Source organism: Hevea brasiliensis, chromosome 3 (genome assembly GCF_030052815.1).
Source record: "Hevea brasiliensis isolate MT/VB/25A 57/8 chromosome 3, ASM3005281v1, whole genome shotgun sequence".
NCBI classification, from domain to species: domain Eukaryota; kingdom Viridiplantae; phylum Streptophyta; class Magnoliopsida; order Malpighiales; family Euphorbiaceae; genus Hevea; species Hevea brasiliensis.
Genome location: NC_079495.1, coordinates 2,461,753 through 2,472,522, shown reverse-complemented (window position 1 = coordinate 2,472,522; position 10,770 = coordinate 2,461,753). Strand labels below are relative to the sequence as shown.

The 10,770-nt window shown below is 28.3% G+C and overlaps 2 protein-coding genes across 3 annotated transcripts; both read left to right on the top strand.

Annotated features, from left to right (window-relative positions):
• The first annotated feature begins 3,954 nt into the window (after window positions 1-3,954).
• On the top strand, window positions 3,955-5,885 carry LOC110649174 (protein CHUP1, chloroplastic). Its single transcript, XM_021803624.2, has 3 exons — window positions 3,955-4,109; window positions 4,215-5,051; window positions 5,138-5,885. The coding sequence occupies exons 2-3, from the start codon at window positions 4,215-4,217 to the stop codon at window positions 5,618-5,620; spliced, it is 1,320 nt and encodes a 439-aa protein (XP_021659316.2). The 5' UTR covers window positions 3,955-4,109; the 3' UTR covers window positions 5,621-5,885.
• Window positions 5,886-6,124: 239 nt separating this feature from the next.
• LOC110649170 (peptidyl-prolyl cis-trans isomerase FKBP16-4, chloroplastic) lies at window positions 6,125-10,683 on the top strand. Of its 2 annotated transcripts, none has more exons than XM_021803619.2 (10): window positions 6,125-6,382; window positions 6,469-6,609; window positions 6,860-6,912; window positions 7,004-7,059; window positions 7,492-7,549; window positions 8,503-8,577; window positions 8,773-8,862; window positions 9,368-9,445; window positions 10,258-10,298; window positions 10,427-10,683. In XM_021803619.2, the coding sequence occupies exons 1-10, from the start codon at window positions 6,304-6,306 to the stop codon at window positions 10,452-10,454; spliced, it is 699 nt and encodes a 232-aa protein (XP_021659311.2). In that variant the 5' UTR covers window positions 6,125-6,303; the 3' UTR covers window positions 10,455-10,683. The 2 variants fall into 2 exon arrangements, with proteins under 2 accessions (XP_021659311.2, XP_021659310.2); XM_021803618.2 differs by having other exon boundaries at window positions 6,153-6,382; window positions 6,857-6,912.
• The last annotated feature ends 87 nt before the right edge of the window (window positions 10,684-10,770 follow it).

The following is a 10,770-nucleotide window of genomic DNA, read 5'->3' as shown; positions in this document are numbered from 1 at the left end:
TATACACTTATGTTAGAATTAAAGTTTGTATATATCTTCATTAGAATTAAGATTTAAGTATTTTTTTTTATAGATGGATGGTAACTATGCCACCTTATCTCAATTTTTTGTTATAAGATTCCAATTTTCAATATTTGAAATTGTTTACTAATAAAAATAATTTATTAGTGGTATGTATCTTTTATATATATATATATATATATATATATATATATTGAAGTGGGTTTTTTATTTATTATAAAATTAAAGGTAAAAAAATAATTCATATTTTATATTAAAAATTAAATGAAATATTTTATATGGTAAAAATATTTCTTTTTTAGCATATAAAAAATAAATTTATGCTTAAAAATAATTAATAATATTATTTTCATTATCATTATAAAAAAAATAAAAACTCATTTAAAAAAATTAACTCATAAAAAAACCTAACTCGATTTAATTTAATTATTAAAAATATATCATTTATTTGATAGATTCACGTTGGTACACGTTTGAAGCCCTAATGCCTTAATTTGAAAACTCACCTACAAACAAAAAAAATTGTTATTCACATTGATTTGTGCATGTGGGATGCCTCTTGAGGAAGAGGCCACCAATAAATTCCTTGTTTGGTTTCCTTTGGAATTGCACTATACCATTTATAAATGTGTCATTAATTTTAAAATTAATTATTTTTGATTTGTGCACGTGGGATGCCTCTTGAGGAAGAGGCCACCAATAAATTCCTTGTTTGGTTTCCTTTTGAATTGGACTATACCATTTATAAATATGTCATTAAATTCAAAATTAAATGTCAATTTATTCAATTTTCATAAAAAATGGGAAATATAATTTATTTTATTCTTTAAAATTGAAACATAATGTGAAATTGGATGATAATTTTTAATTTAATAGTAATATTTTTTTTTAAATTATAAATTATTGAGTTAAAATTCTAATTAAAACAAAATAATAAAAATTAATTAAATTTATATGCCTCTTCATAGTTTTTTTGGTTTTTATAATTAGTCATTTTAGTTATTTTATATCTAAATTACCATTGATTCCTTCTTAAAAATACTCAAGATCTCTCTCATAAGATTTGTTCATAAAATTCTCAAAATTTTATTGGGTAATATTTGCATTAAAAAAAATGTGTGTATGTATATATATATGTATGTATGTATGTATTATTATTATTAAATTAATTTAAAATTAAAATGTTTATTTAGGAGACCTTGTGTGTACATATGAGTATTCTATGTTGTATTGTACATTGTTTATACTCATCGTGTTTACTTATAATTTAATTTTATTTATATGAAATTAAAAAAAATCATTATAATTAATTAATAAACCTTAAATTAAATTTTTTTTTCAGAACAAGTATAATAATATAACAAAATAAAAAGAATTAAAGTGAGAATCTAAATCTAAACTATGTAAACATCTAAAGAATAATTTCATTATATTGTAGTTATATGTATTTAAGTAAATAAAATGTATTTTTATTTATTAATAATATTTTTATTTTACCTAAGCAGATCAAAATTCCTGACTTATTAGGTATAATATTTTATGCTCCAAAATTTTTTTATTATTCATAATTTTTAAAATAATTTAAATTGGTCATGATAATAATTTTTTTTTCAACTTTTTTGCTATTATAACCAATTATTTAATTTTTTGAAAGTTGAGTTTGATTTTAAGTATTTATTATTTTTAGTAAGTGATAAAAATTAAAATAAATCAATAGTCAAAATTAATGTATGTCAATTAACCGAAAGATAAACCAATAATTAAAATTATATCAAGTTAGTTGATTTAAGTCAATTTTGACTATAAGTTAAAAAAAAAAATTAAAATTATACTAAAATTGCAAAAAAAAAAAAAAGCTATAATTATAAAAATTTGAAAAAAAAAAGTTAAAATCAAACCTTTAAATTACATATTATTTTTATTCTCTACTAATAAAATTGTTTTATGTTTTAGGATGTTATCTATATAAGTATTTTTTGAAATAGGATTTATAATAGGAATATGATTTTAATATTTTAATTATTATTTATCGTAAATTGAAAAGTGATAAAAATAATTATACTACTATAATAGATTTAATATATTAAAAATTATAATAGGATTTTTAATATAAGTAAAATTATTATTAAAGTAATATTAAGATTTTAATTTATATTAATTATTTTAATATTAAAAATTGAAAATATTTAGAAATTTAGTGATAGAATATATATCGCTAAAAGTTACTATGATAAGGATATTGTATAATTAATCTCTAATTATTAATAATATTGGCGACGTAAATCTTATTATTATAAGTTATTAGTGAGAAAATTATTTTAATTAGCAACAAATATTTATAGTTAATATATATTATTGGCAACGAATAATTCAACTGTATGTTATAAATATGTTTTTATTTTTTCTTTAATAATAAAGAGTATTTTAAAAAATTTAAAATTTCCCATTTTCCACTTTCATATATTACCACTCAGCCTACAAGAAAATCTTTTAAAATATGCAACTTGAAGTTATTATTATTATTATTTAACTTGAATTAATATTTTATTGGACTGTCAATGTTTGTCTTTTTTCAACATCAGCTTACCTAACAAAATTTTGTATTTGTCTAAGCTGGAAGCTTAGTAATATGTAATTAATATATTTAAAATAATATTTTTTTAATAATAATAAATATATTATAAAGTATAGGTTTTGTAATAAATTAATATCCTTATAATAATTTAATTAGTAAAGTATTGTATAATATTCAAAACAAGTAAAAATTTATTGACTCTTACACGTGGAATTGGACCAACCAAATATTATATTATATAAATTTTTTAATGAGAGAGTTTTCATATTTTTCATTTCAGCATTGAGATTTAATATTGCCTTTGTTGTCAGCAGTACATCAGCAAATTTAAATTGCCTGGCCCATTTAGTAAATTGTAGTTTTGCAAGCCATTCCCATGGGCCATAACGTTGTTAAGGCCTCTTGAGAGGCACAATGATCCTAACTCGACATATATATATATATATATATATATATATATATATATATATATATATATATATATATATATATATATATATATATATATATTAAAAAAAATTGAAATAAAAACAGAATAAGTGGAAAACATTTAGGGCAAAGCAGTAGTGAGGAATTGATATTATTGAGCCATACATTAAAATAAAATAGGAGATATGTGTAGCACTACTCCTATTGATGCCCATTTAATTAATGTTATGTTTATGCTTTTATTTTATTGTTAATAAATAATTTAATTTTTTTAACATTAAAAAGAATTTATATTAAGTAAGATTTAATTCTAAATTAATTAAACTCGATTATATGAGTATTTTTAAGTTGTGAAAAGAAATACAAAAAATTATAAATAAATATATATTCACTTACTCATTGAATTTTTATTTAAAAATGATAAAATTATTTTTAAAATTATAAAATTTTGAGATCAAAACTTTGTTTATTTCGTGAAAAATAATTTATATATAAAAAATATTTTTTATGAAAAGTAAAAAATATTTTTTATACAAATATTTTTTATTATTTAATTATAGTGTTAAATTAATAGTATGTATTTATATCATGCATGTATAAATATTTTATATTTTAATAAAATTATTAGACTCTAGAAAATAAAAAATAATTTCTTCTTTTATAAAGATGATTTAATTTTTTTTTAATCAGGAAAATATTTTTTATTAATTTATTTTTTTAAATACTTTAAATATAAAAAATATTTATGAAACAAAAGGACCTTAAATCTTGATATGAATTAAATGAAAAAAAAAGGTATATTGACTTGAAAGGCTAATCTTTAGGATTTGACTAAAGATTAGCTTATGGACAAGCATGCTTTATTTGTGGGGAAAATAATGAATAGCATTGCATGAAAGGAATCATCATCATTTAAAAGAAGCAATTTAATTGAACCAAAAAAAAATTAAGGAATTAGATTCTAAACACCATCAAGAAACTGTGAAATGAAGCTGGCGTATGGTGCCAAAGGGATTAGTCAAAAAGCAACAATACCCTGCACCCACTATCCCTCTAAACAAAGGAAAAGCCATGAACTCCAAAGGTAAAGAATCTTTTACACAGTTTTCTTTAAATAATTTATTGATAACCCACAATCCCAATTCTCATTTTCATTTGCTATATTGATTTCTTGTTTTGATTGTTGAAGATGGAAAGCTCTAAATCAAAGACACAGGTTATCAAGCCATTGTTCTTGAAAGCTGGGATACCTTTGGCTCTTTCTGTGGCTGGTTTTATTTATGCTAAGATCATATCAAGAAGAAATATAATTTCAGATAATTCTTCTTCTTTGGAAACCAAGGTGGGTAAGGGTTCCCTAGAAACCATTGATTCTCATGAGGTGTTTCTTAATAATTCTGTGAAAAATGATGAAGAGCATATGATCATAAGTTCCCAAGTTTTGAGCTCAATAGAAAGTTCAGATTTCACTCATGATGAGTCTAGTTTTGAAGGAGAGCTATTAGGACTCAGAAGCAGAATTGAAGAGCTGCAAAAGAGGGTTTTGGCCCTGGAAACACAGTTTCTTCAATATCATGCCATGAAAGAGGAAGAATCTTTGCTAATGGAGATTAAGAATAAGTTGGTATTGGAGGCTGCCCATGTTGAGTTCTTGGATAAGGAGATTTCTTCAATGGAAGCTGAGAAAGAAAGATTTGAGAATCTGGTGGTGGAGTATCTAAGAGTTCTTGAACAGCTTGAATTCGCAAAGCTGGAAAATGGGCTTCTTCGAAGGAAGGTAAGGAGAATTTCCAGGAAAATGAAAGAGCAATCACGGGTCGTAACAGAAAAGAACTTGAAGATTGAAACAGCAGAAGCAGAAATTTTGAGATGCTATGATGCATTAGAAACAAGGTCTAGCGTTATCAAGAAAATGGAGGATGAAGTTAGAGAATTGCAGACCATTGTTAATCAACTGCAGGAGGAGAAGAATGAACTTCTGATAAAGCTAAATCCAGAAGAAAATTCAGCCTCATTAGCATCAAAGGTCTAAGAATGACCTGATTTTTTTTTTTTGGATAAAGTCTCTTATTTATCATGGCCTTAACATTTTTGATGTTGCCTATTTTGCAGATTGACGCAGAAGTTGTGACAATGGAAGATTATAATCAGCTTGTTCATGAGCTAGAACAACTACGAAAAGATAGAGCAACTGAAATTGCAGAACTTACTTACTTGAGATGGACTAATGCTTGCTTAAGGCATGAATTGATGAGAATTCATGAACAAGAGCAAGAAATTGAGCAGAAGAAAGAACATTTGGATGCAGATGGAGAGATTAGAGATTGTGGATTGGTACAGCAACCAGACAGATCAGTTTTGAACATTAATGAACCTTGCATAGGTGTGGCAAGCAGTAGCCCTGATCAGGGTTGTTCAAAAAGGAAAAAGTTGCTTCACAAGCTTAAGAAATGGGTAGAAGGGAGTGAACACATGAAATCAAAGCTGGAAGAGAAAGAAAAGCAAGAAATCAAGTGCTTGGGCAGGCTTTCTGTTTCAGAAGAGGCAGAGGAAGATCATATAATTCATACAAGAAGGTCTTGTTCTAGTGCATAATCAAAAAATGCCCTCTTAAACAATAATCTAGTGTAACACAAAAATCATTAGCAAATACCAACAGTTGCTTCTCAGCTATTTTATATATATATATATATATATTATGATGTTAAATAGATATGAGTGAATTATCAAAGTTCTTTTGAGGCTAGTAATATTACAAGTCTAATGAGCAAACAAATTGGAATCCAGACACCCCTCTGCAATTGTATCTTGTACTTTCAATTTTATCAATTTAATTAGTAAATTATGTATTTTATTTCAATTGTATCTAATAAATTTAGAATATATATGATTATTAAAATAACACTAAAAATTAAAGATAAATATGAACATAATTAGTTAAAATTATTGAGCTAAAACTCATTAGTATTTTTTTACAGTGTTAAGTGAAAAAGTTACGAAGAAAATATATATTCATTTATGAAGACTGCTTCAATATTTGTAAGCTAAAGCTGGTAGGTTGCTTAACATCTTTCCAATGGGGCCCTCCTGATTCAGTATCTGCAGTTTGGAAACAGCCATCCAAATCCAATGGCAGAGAAATTGTTCCATTAGGCTGATATGTGGATGATATTGCCAAACTTATCTTCCTCTCTCCCAAAATCCTACAGTAGCAAACCAAACAAGGAAAATGAACTAATTTCCTTTCCCTTCCCAACTGTCACTCTTTAACCAACCCAATGGAGCTTTCCCTCTTCCCTTGTCATCAACAGAACCCTCATCTTATTCACAAGCCTCTTCTTTCCATTGCCAGTACAAGTAATGTCTCTCAGTCTCTCTCATATTGTAAATGCGTATATTGGGATTCACTGAAAAGCAAAGAATTGTTTGAATTGAGTTCACAGGGAGGAGATTATCCAGCAGGAGTTCAAGTGTGATTCCATGTCGCTGCTCATTGTCTTCCTCTGATGATATTACAAAACCCACCTCACTATCATGGCACCATGAAGGAAGAAGGGCATTGATCGCTATTCTACTTACTACCGGTTAGTTGATGAAATTTAGCGTTTTTTCTTTGTTTTTTAGTTTTTTTCTATGGAATCTTTCTTATCTTATGGACATTGGAATTGAATTACTTCTTTTGGCCAATTGGGTCTTGAAATCTATTACTAGAGTTGTGGTTGAAAGGATTCAATTTTTTTATTTTATTTCTACATATTTTATTCTCTTTATTGCTTAATTAACATTCATTATCACATTATTATCATTGTATCTGTTTTAATCGTAAATCAGCAGTTGGAATTCATGTCTGCGATGTGGCTGAGGCTGTTAGCACAAGCAGAAGAGCAGTAAGTCCCTTTTTCTCCTGGAGGTGATCAGTTTGCTATTATTGAATTTCAAATGGGATTCTGCAGTTGCAAATCTTTTGTTTTCTTGCAGCTTAGAGCTTCAAAAATACCAGAGAGTGAATTTACAACCCTTCCCAATGGTCTGAAGTTAGTGCCCTTCCTCATACTGTGTATTTTGTGCTCCTGTTTTTACCATTGTCATGATGCTGTCATCTGACCCCAATATTAAAAATTACCTGCAATGCAATCTTGAACATTGAATTTTGATAACTTCACCAGAAACCCTATGTCTTCTTTTTGATAATTAGAAAGAAAGCTATTGCCTATATGATAAAACTGCAGAAAAAAATGAGGATTATTTTTTTGTTTGAGATTGTTAAGATTTTCAAGAATTCAACACATGGTGGTATTGGATAATTTGGTATAGTTTTTCATCTAACAACCTTTCATTAAACTTGTTATTAGTTTTATATATATATATATATATATAATTTTGCATCTGGAAAGCTTATCCATAAATTATACATGTATTCCTTGTACACAAGAATTTCTGCAAATTTTGATGATGATGTTCTTCAGGTACTATGACTTGAAGGTTGGGGGTGGAGTCAAGGCTGTGAAGGGATCCCGGGTTGCAGTACGGTTGTGGTCCAGTTAAATTGCAGTTTTTAACTAAGTGATTTTAGAATACAGCCTATAATACAGTGATATTTGCATAAGATGATATTATCTATTGATCTGAGGTTTCATGTAGTCCCAAGGATACATGTAAACCCTCCATATTTGCATCCATTTAGAACTTGTTAGACTTTTACGCTCTTAGTCAGTGCAAATGATGTTCATCTTCACACTACTAAATGCCTCTTTCCAAAAACATAAATCTGTAGTTAACAACAACTATTGTTGAAATTATTGAAGATTTTAAAACATACATATGCTCAAGATTATTGAGAAGTTTTAACTTAAGATACTTTCTTAACCGCTGAAGAGCAGGTTGAACAACCCTCATTTTCAAATGAAAGATGCCATTCCACTTCTGTCTTAATATTACAGCTCTGTGTAGAATGATCCTCAGCTCACATATATTTTCTGCACTGATTATTGGAGACGATGTTTCATTCATATTCACTGACTTCAACAATAACCTCGGATTCTGGGAGTTTAGAACAACTTATGCCTTCTGGGCATCTAGTTAAATGTAAAATAAATCAGTGAGATCATTTTCTGAACTCCATTTGCTATTCGCTTGTCTTTCATCTTGGAAACTGGCATGTTGCTTGTGCATCCAAAAAATATTTGATTTTGGGATCAATGTTAAATTTTCAATACTATCAGCTGATGCTGTTCAAGTAACAATATTTGATTACAGCTGAAACATGAGTGGAAGAAATAACATGATCTAGGATTTTCACTCAGCGTATAGTTCTTAATGGTTGCTAATTTTGATTGTTTTGTTATTAGATAAAAAATTTCACTATAATATTTTGCATACGAGTAGGAAGAAAAAAGAAAAAACTTATTTCATGTCTTTGTGGTTATTTGATACCTTGTAACATCCAAATACAGCTAATGTAATTATCTTTATATTAGGTTCACTATGTTGCCAAATGGAAGGGAATCACATTCATGACTAGTAGACAAGGACTTGGTGTTGGAGGCGGAACGGTAAGTCTATAGAGGTGGAACTATTCCAACATATTTAATAATTCAGCTAAGAAGAGCAAAAATCATTGTAGTATCTATGCTTGTGAATGTGTGCACAATGTTATTAAGCATCTGCTTTTGTATATAATATAGGCTTATCATATGTTTTATTATAGCTTTCCTAAAACTTCTTTCCCTTCCTTTGAATTGTTTCAGCCTTATGGATTTGATGTGGGCCAGTCAGAGAGGGGAACAGTCCTAAAAGGTTTGGACCTTGGTGTTGAAGGTATGCGTGTAGGTGGGCAGGTGAGAACAATTTCTGGATACATGATATGATTGTTCTTTCTTGAGAATTATATATGACATATGTAAATAAGAGCCTATAATATGCAGAGGTTAACCTGCCAGTTGGGATTGGATAAGTTGCTAATTCAAATTCTGCGAGTTAAAAAGAATAAAAAGAGTTTACAAGTTAAAAGCTTGTCTTTTTACTCTTTCATTTCAAGCCTCTAGCTTTCACGTAGATATTCCTCAATTGATTAGCTGCCAAGAGGGGAAGAAAGGAGTCTTAATGATCTCTCTGTTGTCCCTTCTATTACATGGCATTGTTTGAACAAAAATTGTATGCGAATTGACAAAATTATGCTTAATTCTCGAGGATGGCATTTGGTGGAATTTTTTGCTTTCTCTGTTAAAACTTAGCTCACATAAATAACTGTGAAAGCTTACTATTATTCTAAATGATATCATTATACGTTAGTTGGATATTAGATAAAGATTTTATAAAATGTTTGAATAATTTTTTTTGCAGCGTCTATTAATTGTTCCTCCTGAGCTAGCATATGGAAATAAGGGAGTTCAGGAAATTCCTCCAAATGCAACAATAGAGGTAAGAAATTTATTGTCTCCTTTGTTTTGTTGTCTTAAAATGAAATGGACCTTTGAATTCTTTATGCATCTGAATGCATAATGATCAGCCATGACACATATAGCACTGAAATAAGAGTCATCATAAGTCATATAGAATGGTCTTTGATTAATTAAAAGTCCATGAGATGCTATTAAAAAAATATTCCTTATGCCTGATGGATTCCATTTTTCAGCCGCAGTAATTTGCATTTCGTCCTACTGACTCTAGTCCTGTAATGCTTAATTCCTATCGCAAACCATGGCTTAGAAAACAGAATGCTGAAAACACTATAAGAGGGGGAAAATAACACTTATAGATGAACAGTATCCCTGGTACAAAGAGTTTCTCTAGGTTGAAAGCCAGAGTGTTGCAATTCAAAATTTCACACTACTAAGGGGGGAAAACAAATGAAAGCTTTCTATCCATACTAGATGTGTGAATGAGTTAGTACTAATTAGTCTCAATCTAGATTTTCCAACATAAAAATTCACTATGGGCCTGTTTAGCATTGCTATTGAAACTGCTGTTGAGAAAATCACTTTTTTAAATATATTAGTTAGAGAGTGTTAAAAAATAATTAAAAATTAAATTTGATCAGTTTCAGTCATAAGAACACTAAAATAACAAAACAATTTTTTTCAAACTACTTTTCTCAACAGCATATAAAATGGTGCTTTTATTCAGAAAAGTAATTTCAGGCTCTGAAACTCAATGCCAAACAGGGCATATATCTTTTTGGGTTGAATCTATGGCATCGGATTTATTTAACTGTTATATCTTTGAATTTGCAGTTAGATGTTGAATTGCTGGCCATTAAACAAAGTCCATTTGGGTAAGTGATCGGAGCCCAAGGAATTGTTATTCCTCATTAAGCTTGGAAGCATTGAACTTTATTTCAAACGCACTATAGTTTCCAGTATTACTTGGGCAGTTAGGCTGAGTCAATATTTGGTTTTGCAGATCCCCTGTAAAAGTTATTGAAGGTTGATGCGACTGTTGCTGGTCATGTTGGTTTTGTTAATTTCAATGAACCAGGTAGCAGCCAACAGCTTACAGGAAAAGTGGATTGCTATCCTGATCCAAACTTTACTGTGGACTGGATTGCTTACGTTCTTGGAATTTGAAGGGAAAGAAACCTGCCTTCATAAATTGATATCATGATACTCATATTATTGTAAGTCTGTTTATAACCTTAATAAATACTGCTTTTAATCTTATCCTCACTGTGTTCATAGTTTTCTCCCATTTTTTTTCTCCCATTTCTTGGCATTCAGCTTCATGCTACTTCATTATTGAGCATTAAA